The sequence below is a fragment of the Oncorhynchus nerka genome, linkage group LG14, assembly GCF_034236695.1.
Source record: "Oncorhynchus nerka isolate Pitt River linkage group LG14, Oner_Uvic_2.0, whole genome shotgun sequence".
Lineage (NCBI taxonomy): Eukaryota > Metazoa > Chordata > Actinopteri > Salmoniformes > Salmonidae > Oncorhynchus > Oncorhynchus nerka.
In genome coordinates, this window is record NC_088409.1 from 9,696,696 (window position 1) to 9,717,159 (window position 20,464).

General features: G+C 45.1%; 1 protein-coding gene across 1 annotated transcript in view; it reads right to left on the reverse strand.

Moving 5' to 3' along the window:
- Positions 1 to 20,464, reverse strand: part of LOC135574988 (collagen alpha-1(XIV) chain-like) — a 50,292-nt gene that overhangs the window by 11,641 nt on the left and 18,187 nt on the right. Inside the window, exons 3-8 of the mRNA XM_065027127.1 lie at positions 18,909 to 18,962; positions 14,595 to 14,648; positions 14,297 to 14,368; positions 9,750 to 9,785; positions 8,224 to 8,290; positions 7,891 to 8,079 (exon numbers count right to left, since the gene is read on the reverse strand). Of these exons, the coding sequence (XP_064883199.1) occupies positions 7,891 to 8,079; positions 8,224 to 8,290; positions 9,750 to 9,785; positions 14,297 to 14,368; positions 14,595 to 14,648; positions 18,909 to 18,962 (472 nt within the window). The remainder of the gene's footprint in view (positions 1 to 7,890; positions 8,080 to 8,223; positions 8,291 to 9,749; positions 9,786 to 14,296; positions 14,369 to 14,594; positions 14,649 to 18,908; positions 18,963 to 20,464) is intronic.

The window sequence follows — 20,464 nt, forward strand, 5'->3', positions numbered from 1 at the left end:
TCTAGTCACTATGTCTGGTCTTCATCTAGTCAGACTGTCCTCCTCTACTCCTCATCTAGTCAGACTGTCCTCCTCTACTATGTCTGGTCTTCATCTAGTCAGACTGTCCTCTACTATGTCTGGTCTTCATCTAGTCAGACTGTCCTCTACTATGTCTGGTCTTCATCTAGTCAGACTGTCCTCTACTATGTCTGGTCTTCATCTAGTCAGACTGTCCTCCTATGTCTCCTTCATCTAGTCAGACTGTCCTCTACTATGTCTGGTCTTCACTATGTCTGGTCTTCATCTAGTCAGACTGTCCTCTACTATGTCTGGTCTTCATCTAGTCAGACTGTCCTCCTCTACTATGTCTGGTCTTCATCTAGTCAGACTGTCCTCCTCTACTATGTCTGGTCTTCATCTAGTCAGACTGTCAGACTGTCCTCTACTATGTCTGGTCTTCATCTAGTCAGACTGTCCTCCTCTACTATGTCTGGTCTTCATCTAGTCAGACTGTCCTCCTCTACTATGTCTGGTCTTCATCTAGTCAGACTGTCCTCTACTATGTCTGGTCTTCATCTAGTCAGACTGTCCTCCTCTACTATGTCTGGTCTTCATCTAGTCAGACTGTCCTCCTCTACTATGTCTGGTCTTCATCTAGTCAGACTGTCCTCCTCTACTATGTCTGGTCTTCATCTAGTCAGACTGTCCTCTACTATGTCTGGTCTTCATCTAGTCAGACTGTCCTCTACTATGTCTGGTCTTCATCTAGTCTGTCCTCTACTATGTCTTCTTCATCTAGTCAGACTGTCCTCCTACTATGTCTATGTCTGGTCTTCATCTAGTCAGACTGTCCTCTACTATGTCTGGTCTTCATCTAGTCAGACTGTCCTCCTCTACTATGTCTGGTCTTCATCTAGTCAGACTGTCCTCTACTATGTCTGGTCTTCATCTAGTCAGACTGTCCTCCTCTACTATGTCTGGTCTTCATCTAGTCAGACTGTCCTCTACTATGTCTGGTCTTCATCTAGTCAGACTGTCCTCCTCTACTATGTCTGGTCTTCATCTAGTCAGACTGTCCTCCTCTACTATGTCTGGTCTTCATCTAGTCAGACTGTCCTCTACTATGTCTGGTCTTCACTATCAGACTGTCTGTCTTCATCTAGTCAGAGACTGTCCTCCTCTACTATGTCTGGTCTTCATCTAGTCAGACTGTCCTCCTCTACTATGTCTGGTCTTCATCTAGTCAGACTGTCCTCCTCTACTATGTCTGGTCTTCATCTAGTCAGACTGTCCTCTACTATGTCTGGTCTTCATCTAGTCAGACTGTCCTCTACTATGTCTGGTCTTCATCTAGTCAGACTGTCTAGTCTGATCTGTCAGACTGTCCTCCTCTACTATGTCTGGTCTTCATCTAGTCAGACTGTCCTCCTCTACTATGTCTGGTCTTCATCTAGTCAGACTGTCCTCTACTATGTCTGGTCTTCATCTAGTCAGACTGTCCTCCTCTACTATGTCTGGTCTTCATCTAGTCAGACTGTCCTCTACTATGTCTGGTCTTCATCTAGTCAGACTGTCCTCCTCTACTATGTCTGGTCTTCATCTAGTCAGACTGTCCTCCTATGTCTACTATGTCTGGTCTTCATCTAGTCAGACTGTCCTCCTCTACTATGTCTGGTCTGGTCATCTAGTCAGACTGTCCTCTACTATGTCTGGTCTTCATCTAGTCAGACTGTCCTCCTCTACTATGTCTGGTCTTCATCTAGTCAGACTGTCCTCCTCTACTATGTCTGGTCTTCATCTAGTCAGACTGTCCTCCTCTACTATGTCTGGTCTTCATCTAGTCAGACTGTCCTCCTCTACTATGTCTGGTCTTCATCTAGTCAGACTGTCCTCCTCTACTATGTCTGGTCTTCATCTAGTCAGACTGTCCTCCTCTACTATGTCTGGTCTTCATCTAGTCAGACTGTCCTCCTCTACTATGTCTGGTCTTCATCTAGTCAGACTGTCCTCCTCTACTATGTCTGGTCTTCATCTAGTCAGACTGTCCTCTACTATGTCTGGTCTTCATCTAGTCAGACTGTCCTCCTCTACTATGTCTGGTCTTCATCTAGTCAGACTGTCCTCCTCTACTATGTCTGGTCTTCATCTAGTCAGACTGTCCTCCTCTACTATGTCTGGTCTTCATCTAGTCAGACTGTCCTCTACTATGTCTGGTCTTCATCTAGTCAGACTGTCCTCTACTATGTCTGGTCTTCATCTAGTCAGACTGTCCTCCTCTACTATGTCTGGTCTTCATCTAGTCAGACTGTCCTCCTCTACTATGTCTGGTCTTCATCTAGTCAGACTGTCCTCCTCTACTATGCCCTGCCAATCATTGCATTAACTGCTCAATAAGCCAGTACTTTTTCCTCTGGTGGCTGTGCCCAACCTAGTCCATTAGTATGCCTTGGTTTCCCTGCTGTACCATCCCCTGCCAAGCTGAACCAAGCCAAACTCCTGCTCTAGCAAGTCCTGCCAAGCTGAACCAAGCCAAACTCCTGCTCTAGCAAGTCCTGCCAAGCTGAACCAAGCCAAACTCCTGCTCTAGCAAGTCCTGCCAAGCTGAACCAAGCCAAACTCCTGCTCTAGCAAGTCCTGCCAAGCTGAACCAAGCCAAACTCCTGCTCTAGCAAGTCCTGCCAAGCTGAGTCAGAGGAGTGGTGGTTAATGGTGCTGTTTAACACCAGGCTGACACTCTGTTAATGGTTCTGTTTAACACCAGGCTGACACCCTGTTAATGGTGCTGTTTAACACCAGGCTGACACCCTGTTAATGGTGCTGTTTAACACCAGGCTGACACTCTGTTAATGGTTCTGTTTAACACCAGGCTGACACCCTGTTAATGGTGCTGTTTAACACAAGGCCGACACTCTGTTAATGGTGCTGTTTAACACCAGGCTGACACTCTGTTAATGGTGCTGTTTAACACCAGGCTGTTTGTGTGTAATATTCTGTCATATTCCTGTTTGTGTGTAATGTTCTGTCATATTCCTGTTTGTGTGTAATGTTCTGTCATATTCCTGTTTGTGTGTAATATTCTGTCATATTCCTGTTTGTGTGTAATGTTCTGTCATATTCCTGTTTGTGTGTAATGTTCTGTCATATTCCTGTTTGTGTGTAATGTTCTGTTATATTCCTGTTTGTGTGTAATGTTCTGTCATATTCCTGTTTGTGTGTAATGTTCTGTCATATTCCTGTTTGTATGTAATGTTCAGTCATATTCCTGTTTGTGTGTAATGTTCTGTCATATTCCTGTTTGTGTGTAATGTTCTGTCATATTCCTGTTTGTGTGTAATGTTCTGTCACATTCCTGTTTGTGTGTAATGTTCTGTCACATTCCTGTTTGTGTGTAATATTCTGTCATATTCCTGTTTGTTCCTTGCGATATGTCTGTTGTTTTTATGGACATGATTCTTCTGCAAAACCAATTCCCCCACGGCGAACGATAAAGCTTTCTACCACTACCATCTGTAACTATGTTTCATAGATTTGAATGCTTCAGACCAGTCAGTTTTATCTGTATGTAATGTTGAGCAGCCTACTACTTTCAATGATCTAATCAATTCAACCAATCAATCAATATCTCTGGCTATGATAATGTTTCAGACTGGTCAGTCATATCTCTAGCTATGAGGATGTTTCAGACTGGTCAGTCATATCTCTGGCTATGAGGATGTTTCAGACTGGTCAGTCATATCTCTAGCTATGAGGATGTTTCAGACTGGTCAGTCATATCTCTAGCTATGAGGATGTTTCAGACTGGTCAGTCATATCTCTAGCTATGAGGATGTTTCAGACTGGTCAGTCATATCTCTAGCTATGAGGATGTTTCAGACTGGTCAGTCATATCTCTAGCTATGAGGATGTTTCAGACTGGTCAGTCATATCTCTAGCTATGAGGATGTTTCAGACCAGTCAGTCATATCTCTGGCTATGAGGATGTTTCTGGCTCTGTCAGTCATATCTCTAGCTATGAGGATGTTTCAGACCAGTCAGTCATATCTCTAGCTATGAGGATGTTTTTGGCTCTGTCAGTCATATCTCTAGCTATGAGGATATTTCAGACCAGTCAGTCATATCTCTAGCTATGAGGATGTTTCAGACTGGTCAGTCATATCTCTGGCTATGAGGATGTTTCTGCCTCTGTTGGTCATATCTCCGACCACTACCTTGTATCCTTTTCCCTCTCGCTCTCATCCAACACTTCCCACACTGCCCCTACTCGGATGATATCGCGCCGTCCCAACCTTCGCTCTCTCTCCCCCGCTACTCTCTCCTCTTCCATCCTATCATCTCTTCCCTCTGCTCAAACCTTCTCCAACCTATCTCCTGATTCTGCCTCCTCAACCCTCCTCTCCTCCCTTTCTGCATCCTTTGACTCTCTATGTCCCCTATCCTCCAGGCCGGCTCGGTCCTCCCCTCCCGCTCCGTGGCTCGACGACTCATTGCGAGCTCACAGAACAGGGCTCCGGGCAGCCGAGCGGAAATGGAGGAAAACTTCGCCTCCCTGCGGACCTGGCATCCTTTCACTCCCTCCTCTCTACATTTTCCTCTTCTGTCTCTGCTGCTAAAGCCACTTTCTACCACTCTAAATTCCAAGCATCTGCCTCTAACCCTAGGAAGCTCTTTGCCACCTTCTCCTCCCTCCTGAATCCTCCTCCCCCCTCCTCCCTCTCTGCAGATGACTTCGTCAACCATTTTGAAAAGAAGGTCGACGACATCCGATCCTTGTTTGCTAAGTCAAACGACACCGCTGGTTCTGCTCACACTGCCCTACCCTGTGCTCTGACCTCTTTCTCCCCTCTCTCTCCAGATGAAATCACGCGTCTTGTGACGGCCGGCCGCCCAACAACCTGCCCGCTTGACCCTATCCCCTCCTCTCTTCTCCAGACCATTTCCGGAGACCTTCTCCCTTACCTCACCTCGCTCATCAACTCATCCCTGACCGCTGGCTACGTCCCTTCCGTCTTCAAGAGAGCGAGAGTTGCACCCCTTCTGAAAAAACCTACACTCGATCCCTCCGATGTCAACAACTACAGACCAGTATCCCTTCTTTCTTTTCTCTCCAAAACTCTTGAACGTGCCGTCCTTGGCCAGCTCTCCCGCTATCTCTCTCAGAATGACCTTCTTGATCCAAATCAGTCAGGTTTCAAGACTAGTCATTCAACTGAGACTGCTCTTCTCTGTATCACGGAGGCACTCCGCACTGCTAAAGCTAACTCTCTCTCCTCTGCTCTCATCCTTCTAGACCTATCGGCTGCCTTCGATACTGTGAACCATCAGATCCTCCTCTCCACCCTCTCCGAGTTGGGCATCTCCGGCGCGGCCCACGCTTGGATTGCGTCCTACCTGACAGGTCGCTCCTACCAGGTGGCGTGGCGAGAATCTGTCTCCTCACCACGTGCTCTCACCACTGGTGTCCCCCAGGGCTCTGTTCTAGGCCCTCTCCTATTCTCGCTATACACCAAGTCACTTGGCTCTGTCATAACCTCACATGGTCTCTCCTATCATTGCTATGCAGACGACACACAATTAATCTTCTCCTTTCCCCCTTCTGACGACCAGGTGGCAAATCGCATCTCTGCATGTCTGGCAGACATATCAGTGTGGATGACGGATCATCACCTCAAGCTGAACCTCGGCAAGACGGAGCTGCTCTTCCTCCCGGGGAAGGACTGCCCGTTCCATGATCTCGCCATCACGGTTGACAACTCCATTGTGTCCTCCTCCCAGAGCGCTAAGAACCTTGGCGTGATCCTGGACAACACCCTGTCGTTCTCAAATAACATCAAGGCGGTGGCCCGTTCCTGTAGGTTCATGCTCTACAACATCCGCAGAGTACGACCCTGCCTCACACAGGAAGCGGCGCAGGTCCTAATCCAGGCACTTGTCATCTCCCGTCTGGATTACTGCAACTTGCTGTTGGCTGGGCTCCCTGCCTGTGCCATTAAACCCCTACAGCTCATCCAGAACGCCGCAGCCCGTCTGGTGTTCAACTTTCCCAGGTTCTCTCACGTCACCCCGCTCCTCCGCTCTCTCCACTGGCTTCCAGTTGAAGCTCGCATCCGCTACAAGACCATGGTGCTTGCCTACGGAGCTGTGAGGGGAACGGCACCTCAGTACCTCCAGGCTCTGATCAGGCCCTACACCCAAACAAGGGCACTGCGTTCATCCACCTCTGGCCTGCTCGCCTCCCTACCACTGAGGAAGTACAGTTCCCGCTCAGCCCAGTCAAAACTGTTCGCTGCTCTGGCCCCCCAATGGTGGAACAAACTCCCTCACGACGCCAGGACAGCGGAGTCAATCACCACCTTCCGGAGACACCTGAAACCCCACCTCTTTAAGGAATACCTAGGATAGGATAAAGTAATCCTTCTCACCCCACCCCCCTTAAAAGATTTAGATGCACTATTGTAAAGTGGCAGTTCCACTGGATGTCATAAGGTGAACGCACCAATTTGTAAGTCGCTCTGGATAAGAGCGTCTGCTAAATGACTTAAATGTATGTAAATGTAGCTATGAGGATGTTTCTGGCTCTGTTGGTCATATCTCTAGCTATGAGGATGTTTCAGACCAGTCAGTCATATCTCTAGCTATGAGGATGTTTCAGACTGGTCAGTCATATCTCTAGCTATGAGGATGTTTCAGACTGGTCAGTCATATCTCTAGCTATGAGGATGTTTCAGACTGGTCAGTCATATCTCTAGCTATGAGGATGTTTCTGCCTCTGTTGGTCTGGGCAGGAGGGGAGGATCAATCCAACCCAGGACGTGTTTCTTCCATCAACAGTGTGAGTGACAGACCAGGGACACAATAGCTCATGAAAAGACAACATTTAAAAAAATGTGTTTTACATTTCTGTCATTTACCAGACACACTTCTCCTGAGTGACTTACAGTAGTGAGTCCATACTTTTTTTGTATTGGTCCCCCATGGGAATCAAACTCACAACCCTGGTGTTGGAAGTGTCATCCTCTACCAACTGGTTCAGGCCAGGGATTCAAACTCACAACCCTGGTGTTGGAAGTGTCATCCTCTACCAACTGGTTCAGGCCAGGGAATCAAACTCACAACCCTGGCGTTGGAAGTGTCATCCTCTACCAACTGGTTCAGGCCAGGGAATCAAACTCACAACCCTGGCGTTGGAAGTGTCATCCTCTACCAACTGGTTCAGGCCAGGGAATCAAACTCACAACCCTGGTGTTGGAAATGTCATCCTCTACCAACTGGTTCAGGCCAGGGAATCAAACTCACAACCCTGGTGTTGGAAATGTCATCCTCTACCAACTGGTTCAGGCCAGGGAATCAAACTCACAACCCTGGTGTTGGAAATGTCATCCTCCACCAACTGAACCACACAGGAGTTCAGGCCAGGGAATCAATATAAAACATATAACATACTAGAAAGTCATTGAATTCTGATACAAATGATCAGATACTAGAAAGTCATTGATTCGTGCTACACGTTAGCGTGGCTACAGTGTGAATGGGAAGCTGAGGTTTAAGGTGTGGATATAGAGCAAGGTAATATACTGGTTTGTTATGGTCATCCAATGGTGTCTAATGAAGCAATAAGGCATGAGGAAGTGTAGTATATGGCCAATATACCACGGCTAAGGGCTGTTCTTATGTAAGACACAACGCGGAGCGCCTGGACACAGCCCTTAGCCATGGTATATTGGCCATATATCACAAACCCCCGAGGTGCCTTATTGCTATTATAAACTGGTTACCAACATAGTTAGAGCAGTAAAAAAAATAATGTTTTGTCATACCCGTGGTATATGGTCTGATATATCACATCTGTCAGCCAATCAGCATTCAGGGATCGATTCACCCAATTTATAATGATGTATAAAAACACTGTACCTCTCTCCCCCGGTCGTCCATCCTGTCCGTTGGTCCCAGGGAACCCTGGTCTGCCTGTGGGCCCCCCCTCTCCCTGTGGCCCTGGCAGACCCCTGCGACCGGGCTCTCCTGGAGGTCCCGGTACCGTCCTCACAGACACTGACTGGCTGGGGATCTGGTTCAGGATGGAGCTGTAGCGAGACAGGTGACCTGTGGGAGGAAGAGAGGAGGGGAGGGGATGGAGAGGTTTGGGGAGGAGTCGGATGAGAGATTGTTGTAGAGAACAGTATGTATGGACAAAAATATCTAGAGAGAGAGAGAAAGAGAGAGAAAAAAGCTGGGTTGAGAACTCACTCTGAATCAGTTGCTCACACACTTGGCGTGCTAAGGCCCTGACGGTAGCTTGAGACTGCAGGTCTCCCTACAAAACAAGAAAAAAGCACTGGATTGACACAGCTACACGTTCACACACACACACACACACACACACACACACACACACACACACACACACACACACACACACACACACACACACACACACACACACACACACAGAGAGAGAACACTCACAGGGGGCATGTTTAATGAACTAGTCTGTGTGTGTGTGTGTGTGCGTGCGTGCGTGCGTGCGTGCGTGCGTGCGTGCGTGCGTGCATGTGGGGGCGTGCGTGCGCGCGCGCGTGTGTGTGTGTGTGCGTGCGTGCGTGCGTGCGTGTGTGTGGGGGCGTTTAATAACTCCACTCCACCTCTAACTCTGAGGCCGGGGGCCTTTTGTGTTGAAGTCTCCCAACAATCCAAGAGACTGACCAGAAAATAACACAGAGCTTTAATCTCACGAAGCAAAGAGGTTTTGATCCAAGGCTATTTAACATGAACACAACATCCCCCTAAAAGGCTTTGATCCAAGGCTATTTAACATGAACACAACATCCCCCTAAAAGGCTTTGATCCAAGGCTATTTAACATGAACACAACATCCCCCTAAAAGGCTTTGATCCAAGGCTATTTAACATGAACACAACATCCCCCTAAAAGGCTTTGATCCAAGGCTATTTAACATGAACACAACATCCCCCTAAAAGGCTTTGATCCAAGGCTATTTAACATGAACACAACATCCCCCTAAAAGGCTTTGATCCAAGGCTATTTAACATGAACACAACATCCCCCTAAAAGGCTTTGATCCAAGGCTATTTAACATGAACACAACATCCCCCTAAAAGGCTTTGATCCAAGGCTATTTAACATGAACACAACATCCCCCTAACAGGTTTTGATCCAAGGCTATTTAACATGAACACAACATCCCCCTAACAGGCTTTGATCCAAGGCTATTTAACATGAACACAACATCCCCCTTACAGGTTTTGATCCAAGGCTATTTAACATGAACACAACATCCCCCTAACAGGTTTTGATCCAAGGCTATTTAACATGAACACAACATCCCCCTAACAGGCTTGAATAAACACAGTGTACCTGAATGTCTGGGCTTTGATTTACATGTAACTGTTCTAGCAGGTCTTGCATGAACTCCTGTAAAACACACTGTGGAGCTATAAACCGAGGGAGGAAGGCAGAGAGCTGTGAAGAGACAACTGCATCCCAAACAGCAACCTAGTCCCTATATAGTGCACTACTTATGACCAAGACCCATAGGTTTTCTGATCAAAAGTAGTGCACTATATAGGGAATAGGGTGCCATTTGGGATGGATGTTTCATCTGAGACACAGGGCTGTTAGAGAGCCTCTTAATCACGGAGCTGATAAACTGCAATTATGGCTGATTTGAGGTTTGAACCTACGGAAGTATTTCTACACTCCACTTGAATGTAAACTGTGTCTGAAATGAAGCATTGGTCTGAGAGTGAACTTACCCGTTCACCCTTGTCTCCTTTGGTACCAGCAGAGCCCTGTAACAGAGATAATATATTATAAACATCCTTTGGTACCAGCAGAGCCCTGTAACAGAGATAATATATTATAAACATCCTTTGGTACCAGCAGGGCCCTGTAACAGAGATAATATATTATAAACATCCTTTGGTACCAGCAGGGGCCTGTAACAGAGAATATATTATAAACATCCTTTGGTACCAGCAGGGGCCTGTAACAGAGAATATATTATAAACATCCTTTGTTACCAGCAGAGCCCTGTAGCAGAGATAATATATTATAAACATCCTTTGGTACCAGCAGGGCCCTGTAACAGAGATAATATATTATAAACATCCTTTGGTACCAGCCGGGCCCTGTAACAGAGATAATATATTATAAACATCCTTTGGTACCAGCAGGGCCCTGTAACAGAGATAATATATTATAAACATCCTTTGGTACCAGCCGGGCCCTGTAACAGAGATGATATATTATAAACATCCTTTGGTACCAGCCGGGCCCTGTAACAGAGATGATATATTATAAACATCCTTTGGTACCAGCAGAGCCCTGTAACAGAGATAATATATTATAAACATCCTTTGGTACCAGCAGGGCCCTGTAACAGAGATAATATATTATAAACATCCTTTGGTACCAGCCGGGCCCTGTAACAGAGATAATATATTATAAACATCCTTTGGTACCAGCAGGGCCCTGTAACAGAGATAATATATTATAAACACACTCCTCTTTGGAAATGGAATGGAAGGAAGAGTTTGCATGGTCATTTTTCTCCCACTAAGTATCAAAGTGCTTTTTGTTCTGACTCACAGCCTGTTTAGGAAAGCTTGTCCTAGTCCCCTGTAGTGGAAACACTGTGACTGTTAGTGAGGTCTATGACCTATGAGCTGTCTGTTTTCCTTCGCCAAACACATAAAGCAAATGGATGCATATGTGAGCTAACACATTAGACACCAGAGACAGAAAGCTCTCATAAATATCATGGCCATTTAACGGTCCTGATATCATGCATGTAACTTGGACCACAGTATTTGAGGCGAGAGGTCATTCGATCTTTTGTGAAACATGGAGTCATGCATCGACTACTTTGACCACGTGTGTGTGTGCGTGTGCGTGTGTGTGTGTGTGTGCGGGTGTGTGTCAGGTGTAGAGTATATTCCAGGAATAATATGCCAAGAGTGGACACTGGAGGAGAGAGTGAGCTCAGTGTGGCCCCTAGCTGATCCTCTACCTCTCGTCGCCATGACAACCACACTGACACACACTCACACAGCCAGTCAGACTAGAGCTCTCCTGAGACCCGTGGAAAAGGGCAGCTATGACAAGTGTCTGAACATTTTAGTGGGATGTGACCAAATTACAGTGAAGTACAAGGTTTTACTTAGCAAGAAGAAGATGGGACAGAGAACCTAGGAAACATGACAGAGGAAACACGAGAGAGGTAACACGAGAGAGGTAACACGAGAGAGGTAACACGAGGGAGGTAACATGAGAGAGGAAACATGACAGAGGAACCACGAGAGAGGAAACATGACAGAGGAAACATGACAGAGGAAACACGAGAGAGGTAACACGAGAGAGGAAACATGACAGAGGAAACATGACAGAGGAACCACGACAGAGGAAACACGACAGAGGAAACATGACAGAGGAAACATGACAGAGGAACCACGACAGAGGAAACATGACAGAGGAAACACGACAGAGGAAACACGACAGAGGAAACACGACAGAGGAAACACGACAGAGGAAACATGACAGAGGAACCATGACAGAGGAACCACGAGAGAGGAACCACGAGAGAGATCATAATGTGCCATATGGGAGAACTTCTACATGGGAGAGCCAACTGCTTTGAGGCACACAATAAGAAACACGAACAGCTGCCACCATATCCATCCACAGAATGGATGCTGACATTGCTAACCCTTATAAAACAGCCACAAACATCTCATATTGCAATCCAAACAAACCCACGGCTGGAAGTTTCTCACAGGCTAATGATCGTCATGTGTAGAGACAGATATCTAGCTGGTCACAGGCTAATGATACTCATGTGTAGAGACAGATATCTAGCTGGCCACAGGCTAATGATCGTCATATGTAGAGACAGATATCTAGCTGGTCACAGGCTAATGATCCTCAGGTGTAGAGACAGATATCTAGCTGGTCACAGGCTAATGATCGTCATGTGTAGAGACAGATATCTAGCTGGTCACAGGCTAATGATCGTCATATGTAGAGACAGATATCTAGCTGGTCAGAACGTAGTGATCTTCATGTGTAGAGACAGATATCTAGCTGGCCACAGGCTAATGATCGTCATGTGTAGAGACAGATATCTAGCTGGTCACAGGCTAATGATCGTCATATGTAGAGACAGATATCTAGCTGGCCACAGGCTAATGATCTTCATGTGTAGAGACAGATATCTAGCTGGGATCAGGCTAATGATCGTCATGTGTAGAGACAGATATCTAGCTGGGATCAGGCTAATGATCGTCATGTGTAGAGACAGATATCTAGCTGGGATCAGGCTAATGATCGTCATGTGTAGAGACAGATATCTAGCTGGGATCAGGCTAATGATCCTCAGGTGTAGAGACAGATATCTAGCTGGCCACAGGCTAATGATCTTCATGTGTAGAGACAGATATCTAGCTGGCCACAGGCTAATGATCTTCATGTGTAGAGACAGATATCTAGCTGGCCACAGGCTAATGATCGTCATATGTAGAGACAGATATCTAGCTGGCCACAGGCTAATGATTGTCATGTGTAGAGACAGATATCTAGCTGGGATCAGGCTGTTGCTGTTTTGATGTGTGGGAAACAATGAAAGCCTTGGTCTTTCTGTCAGCCACACACACACACATCTTCTCTCTGGCTCTCTCTGCGGTCCCCCAGGCCTGTGATTTATGGTGTGCTCCAGAGCCAAACGGTGCTTGTCTTTTAGCCCAGGGCTGAAGTGGCTGAATGGGCTGAATTCAGCTGTATTAACTGTCACCAGCCTCAGGCCATCATCACACCAACAGTTGGCTCATCTCTTTCTCTGGTCCTCCGCTCTGCTCCGGGAGGCAGAGGAGACATTATAGACAGAGGTGTTGAAGACACCATAAACAACAGATGGAGGTGTTGAAGACACCATAAACAACAGATGGAGATGTTGAAGACACCATAAACAACAGATGGAGATGTTGAAGACACCATAAACAACAGATGGAGATGTTGAAGACACCATAAACAACAGATGGAGGTGTTGAAGACCCCATAAACAACAGATGGAGATGTTAAAGACACCATAAACAACAGATGGAGATGTTAAAGACACCATAAACAACAGATGGAGATGTTGAAGACACCATAAACAACAGATGGAGATGTTAAAGACACCATAAACAACAGATGGAGATGTTAAAGACACCATAAACAACAGATGGAGATGTTAAAGACACCATAAACAACAGATGGAGATGTTGAAGACACCATAAACAACAGATGGAGATGTTAAAGACAAACAACAGATGGAGATGTTGAAGACACCATAAACAACAGATGGAGATGTTGAAGACACCATAAACAACAGATGGAGATGTTGAAGACACCATAAACAACAGATGGAGATGTTGAAGACACCATAAACAACAGATGGAGATGTTGAAGACACCATAAACAACAGATGGAGATGTTGAAGACACCATAAACAACAGATGGAGATGTTGAAGACACCATAAACAACAGATGGAGATGTTGAAGACACCATAAACAACAGATGGAGATGTTGAAGACACCATAAACAACAGATGGAGATGTTAAAGACACCATAAACAACAGATGGAGATGTTGAAGACACCATAAACAACAGATGGAGATGTTGAAGACACCATAAACCACAGATGGAGATGTTGAAGACACCATAAACAACAGATGGAGATGTTGAAGACACCATAAACAACAGATGGAGATGTTAAAGACACCATAAACAACAGATGGAGGTGTTGAAGACACCATAAACAACAGATGGAGATGTTGAAGACACCATAAACAGATGGAGATGTTGAAGACACCATAAACAACAGATGGAGATGTTGAAGACACCATAAACAACAGATGGAGATGTTGAAGACACCATAAACAACAGATGGAGGTGTTGAAGACACCATAAACAACAGATGGAGATGTTGAAGACACCATAAACAACAGATGGAGATGTTGAAGACACCATAAACAACAGATGGAGATGTTGAAGACACCATAAACAACAGATGGAGGTGTTGAAGACACCATAAACAGATGGAGGTGTTGAATATTCTTCCATTTCAGGGATGTACAGTACAGTGGACATTGTGTAGGAAGACCATGGAAAGTCCCTCAATATGGGACCATTGACAGGTAGAGGACAGGAAACGTTGGCCCATGCAAATCCTGTCGTAACCTGATCAACTTCTTTCAACAGACCTGGGTGGTCTGATGGTGAGTCAATCAACCAACCAAGGGTTTGAATATCCGGTAGTTTACTTACAGGTGTTCCCTGGTCTCCCAGCGGTCCAGGAGAGCCACTTCCACCAGGGGCCCCGGGGGCTCCAGGACTGCCCTGGTAGAGAGACAAATGATCAAGGATGAAATAATAAACTACATGTTAAGTCAACTTATTTGTGTGTGTGTGTGTGTGTGTGTATATGTGTGTGTGTATATATATATATATATATATATATATATATATATATATATATATAGAGAGAGAGAGAGAGAGAGAGAGAGAGAGAGAGAGAGAGAGAGAGAGAGAGAGAGAGAGGGAAAGGGAGTAAAGCAACACTTACCACGGGCCCTGTAGTACCCTGCTGTCCTTGTGGTCCATCCTTCCCAGGCAGGCCCTTAGAACAGGACAGACAGGATCAACACAAACTACTACTTTCCAGACAGTCTCTTAGAACAGAACAGACAGGATCAACACAAACTACTACATTCCCAGGCAGTCTCTTAGAACAGAACAGACAGGATCAATAAATAAACTACTGCTTTCCCAGGCAGTCTCTTAGATCAGAACAGACAGGATCAATAAATAAACTACTGCTTTCCAGACAGTATCTTAGATCAGAACAGACAGGATCAATAAATAAACTACTGCTTTCCAGACAGTCTCTTAGATCAGAACAGACAGAATCAACACAAACTACTGCTTTCCAGACAGTCTCTTAGAACAGAACAGACAGGATCAACATGCACTTCATACAGTTAGTAGTAGTCTGAACACTGAACATAACCTCCCATTAATCAAAACACCAATGAATTCTGCAGAGATCCTTCGTTAAAACCAAATAGCCTGAAACCCTCCAGAACAACACTAATGATAATGGTAGGATAATGTGTACAGTAAGAGTAAGCAAGTCAGCGCTAAAATGGTTTGTTATGTTTGTCTGGCTGACCTCTGGGAGCTGGCTACGGTATCAACACTTACAGTGACAAACTGTAAGAGTCCGTGAGATACCGTACTCAACCAGCCAGACTTATTCTGAAGCTTTCAGACACACAGATGAATGGCTCAAGTAGGAAAGCAGGTGAGAAGGCATCATGGTGCTAGTCTGGTATCCAAACTGAATATCGCTCCATTTCATTAGTTGTTTCATTATAGTGAAACAGGGTGATATTCAATTTGTATTCCAGGCTGTTACGGTGCAGCATGGTTGAAACAGGGTGATAATTCAGTTTGTATTCCAGGCTATTACGGTGCAGCATGGTTGTGTGAACTCCAGTCATTATAGTGAAACAGGGTGATATTCAGTTTGTATTCCAGGCTGTTACGGTGCAGCATGGTTGTGTGAACTCCAGTCATTATAGTGAAACAGGGTGATATTCAGTTTGTATTCCAGGCTGTTACGGTGCAGCATGGTTGTGTGAACTCCAGTCATTATAGTGAAACAGGGCGATATTCAGTTTGTATTCCAGGCTGTTACGGTGCAGCATGGTTGTGTGAACTCCAGTCATTATAGTGAAACAGGGTGATATTCAGTTTGTATTCCAGGCTGTTACGGTGCAGCATGGTTGTGTGAACTCCAGTCATTATAGTGAAACAGGGTGATATTCAGTTTGTATTCCAGGCTGTTACGGTGCAGCATGGTTGCGTGAACTCCAGTCGATGATTCAATTGAGGACAATCCCCAAATCTGCTTACATTGCAGTTCAACTCGATTAAATGAAGATAGAATCATGCACTCATTTGGATTGGAGTGAACATGAATAATACACAATCTGTCACGACATGGTTTTAACTTCCAAAAGTTGTCATTTTCAATTTCCTTGTAAATTGCCAGAGTGATGTCAACAACCATGTGCCTGTCCTTGCTTCAAAACGTAATGTCTGTCAAGGTTCACATCACGACTAAACGGATGCTAGACTGGAAAAACATTTTTATTTTTATTTCACTTTTATTGAACTAGGCAAGTCAGTTAAGAACAAATTCTTATTTTACAATGACGGCCTACCCCGGCCAAACTCGGACGATGCTGGGCCAATTGTGCACCGCCCTATGGGACTCCCAATCACGTCCGGGTGTCTGTAGTGACGCCTCTAGCACTGAGATGCAGTGCCTTAGACCGCTGCGCCACTCGGGAGCCCCATTGAACCGACTGAAAGTTGCACTACAACCCAAGGAGTGTTTCAGGACAAGCCAATTAGAGAAAGTGTTCCTCATGGGCACATAACCAACACAAATCCTCATCTATGAGCTATAGCTTGTCTTTTCTATGGTTTTCTGTAGTTCAGCATGGCCGCTTCCAAGCCCATTCTCTTTGCCAGAGTGGGACGACCAGTCCCCCAGTGTGGGAGTCAACCCCCAGTCAAGCAGTAAACACCTCCCAGTAAAACCTCATAACGAGGCTCTAGAGTGAGGCCTTTTGAAGGTCAAGTGTAGCTAGAGGAAGGGCCAGAAAGCAGGGCTGGAGCTGGAATGGGGACTAGTGAACGCCAAGTGGGGCTGTGGAGTGGGGCTGGAGCTGGAATGGGGACTAGTGAACACCACGATGGGCTGTGGAGTGGGGCTGGAATGGGGACTAGTGAACGCCAAGAGGGGCTGTGGAGTGGGGCTGGAATGGGGACTAGTGAACGCCAAGAGGGCTGTGGAGTGGGGCTGGAATGGGGACTAGTGAACACCAAGAGGGGCTGTGGAGTGGGGCTGCCAAGAGGGGCTGTGGAGTGGGGCTGGAATGGGGACTAGTGAACGCCAAGATGGGCTGTGGAGTGGGGCTGGAATGGGGACTAGTGAACACCAAGAGGGGCTGTGGAGTGGGGCTGGAATGGGGACTAGTGAACGCCAAGATGGGCTGTGGAGTGGGGCTGTGGAGTGGGGCTGGAATGGGGACTAGTGAACACCAAAAGGAGCTGTGGAGTGGGGCTGGAGCTGGAATGGGGACTAGTGAACGCCAAGAGGAGCTGTGGAGTGGGGCTGGAATGGGGACTAGTGAACACCAAGAGGGGCTGTGGAGTGAGGCTGGACCTGGACATAGGGGCTCCTCCATAAAGAGGAGCAGACCCAGAACTGTGGTTTATCACCATGGAGACTCAAGAAAAGCATGGCACTTTCTGCCCAAATACAGTGTCAACTAACTGTGTCAAACTGTGATTATGTAATAATTAAGTAAAATAAACACACAAAAATGGGACCTTTTCCAATAATGACTAAGGAAATCCCTGGTCTTGTTTAGTCACACAGAGAGTTAATTCAGAGAAGAAGGCTTTCGTGATTAATTATGTCCTGTGTTGCTCTAACAGATTCCCAAGAGGAGGCTATTGTTTTTCTGTTCTGATCTCTCTTGGCATCTTTAAAGATGTTACAAACTCATATCTCCCCTCTACATCTACAGCTTCATGGGTTCCGAGGTGTACAGCTACGTATATTACATCAGAGTCCTTGGCAACTGGCCAATATTACAGGGAATGGACCAATCAGGCACTATCATTTACAGTACAGCAAAGTGTTCCATTCTTCCTGAAAATTACTTAAGATGATTTGTAACATTTTAGCTGTAAGCGTCATCATCATCATCATCATCATCGTCATCGTCACCATCATCATACTCATCATCATCATCATCATCGTCATCGTCATCGTCACCATCATCATACTCATCATCATCATCATCATCATCGTCATCGTCACCATCATCATACTCATCATCATCATCATCATCACCATCATCATCATCGTCATCGTCATCATCATCATAATCGTCATCATCATCACCATCATCATCACCATCATAATCATCGTCACCATCATCATCATCACCATCATTATCACCGTCATCATCATCATCGTCACCATCATCGTCACCATCACCATCATCATCATCACCATCAGTATCCATGGCATGTATACATCTAGATAACAGTGTTGACCCTTGAGAGTGATAGAAAGAGCTGTAGAGGTTTGAATAGGATTTTAGAAGTTCTTAGAGGATCTTGGGAGTCGTCAGCTTATGGCTGTCGTTGAGGAGCCGGCCATGAGTGGATAACAAGATGGAGATTCCATTTCACTTTATACTAGTGTTTTCTTTTCCATATCTGTTGGATCAGTGCAGAAGCTTGTGTGATACCAAAGCAGATTCTGATGAGATATACTGTCAGTGGAAAAGTGAAAATCACATGGTAACATCATTGGGCCTTTAGTTGACTTAATGTCAGGTAAGTTGACCCTAAAACCGTCCTGTTGATGTCGCAGCCTGTGTTGCTTTCGTCAGTGTTTGGGATTAAAAAACGTGTTTTATGAAGGATCAAAGGCATCTCTCATAACTCATTGATTTACAGCACATGTATTTTAAGTACCGTGTCAGAGTATGAGACATGAAATGGATTCATAGGTAAATCAAAACATCATTCTGTGAACATCTGGTGAGCTTTAAGCCAGCGATCCAAAGCATCGTGACATAAAAACGTCAGTGTTGTGTTCGTTGTGAGGAAGTAAACAGAACTACGGGCTTCAAAATAGGAAGAAAAAACTATTTGACTTTAATATTTAAAATTGAGCTAAAGAGCTCAGGGCGTTCAGGCTTTGAGCAGGTCATACGAACAGAATAAACATACAATACATAATGGAAATAATGAATCTGTAAGTCAAACAAAATGAATAGACTGTTACCCTCTGTCCAACTGGTCCATCTCTTCCTGGTCCGCCAGGAGATCCACCAACACCCTGCAAAATATAACACAAATACAGAGTCAAAGTGATTTACAACATGAGACCTTATTCATTCAGGTCTGACTGGTGAACATGTCATTTACAACATGAGACCTTATTCATTCAGGTCTGACTGGTGAACATCTCATTTACAACATGAGACCTTATTCATTCAGGTCTGACTGGTGAACATCTCATTTAAAACATGAGACCTTATTCATTCAGGTCTGACTGGTGAACATCTCATTTACAACATGAGACCTTATTCATTCAGGTCTGACTGGTGAACATCTCATTTACAACATGAGACCTTATTCATTCAGGTCTGACTGGTGAACATCTCATTTAAAACATGAGACCTTATTCATTCAGGTCTGACTGGTGAACATCTCATTTAAAACATGAGAAACCTTATTCATTCAGGTCTGACTGGTGAACATCTCATTTAAAACATGAGACCTTATTCATTCAGGTCTGAATGGTGAACATCTCATTTACAACATGAGACCTTATTCATTCAGGTCTGACTGGTGAACATCTCATTTAAAACATGAGAAACCTTATTCATTCAGGTCTGACTGGTGAACATCTCATTTAAAACATGAGAAACCTTATTCATTCAGGTCTGACTGGTGAACATCTCATTTAAAACATGAGACCTTATTCATTCAGGTCTGACTGGTGAACATCTCATTTAAAACATGAGAAACCTTATTCATTCAGGTCTGACTGGTGAACATCTCATTTAAAACATGAGAAACCTTATTCATTCAGGTCTGACTGGTGAACATCTCATTTAAAAGATGAGAAACCTTATTAATTCAGGTCTGAATGGTGAACATCTCATTTACAACATGAGAAACCTTATTAATTCAGGTCTGACTGGTGAACATCTCATTTAAAACATGAGAAACCTTATTCATTCAGGTCTGACTGGTGAACATCTCATTTAAAACATGAGAAACCTTATTCATTCAGGTCTGAATGGTGAACATCTCATTTAAAAGATGAGAAACCTTATTCATTCAGGTCTGAATGGTGAACATCTCAACACCTGCCAAAGCTCTGCTGTGTGTATCCAGTCTCCTACAACTCACCCAGCCCATTCCAAACATAATCATAACTTAGCTATGAGGTTATAAAATATGTATCTTCTGCCACAACTTTACAAGAGTGGTCGTAAAGCATATCAATGAAAGGTGGGGATATTATGCAGAGGAGGGGAGGGGAGAGTAGTGGAGAGGAGGGGTGTGATTAATGTTGTGCTGTAAGACCAGATCCTGGCACAAACAACCACCAGCCCTGATATCTTCCCTGTCAGCTATACACACACACACACACACACACACACACACACACACACACACACAGTCCCCATCCTGGCTCTGAGAGATGTGGTAATGGCTATGAAGAGAGAGGCAGAGAGCAGAATCAGCAAGGCCAACAGATTAAGTGTTCATATTTCTCATCCACCAGACAAACCCCACCAGTCCCTCTGGTCCTCTCTACCACCAGCC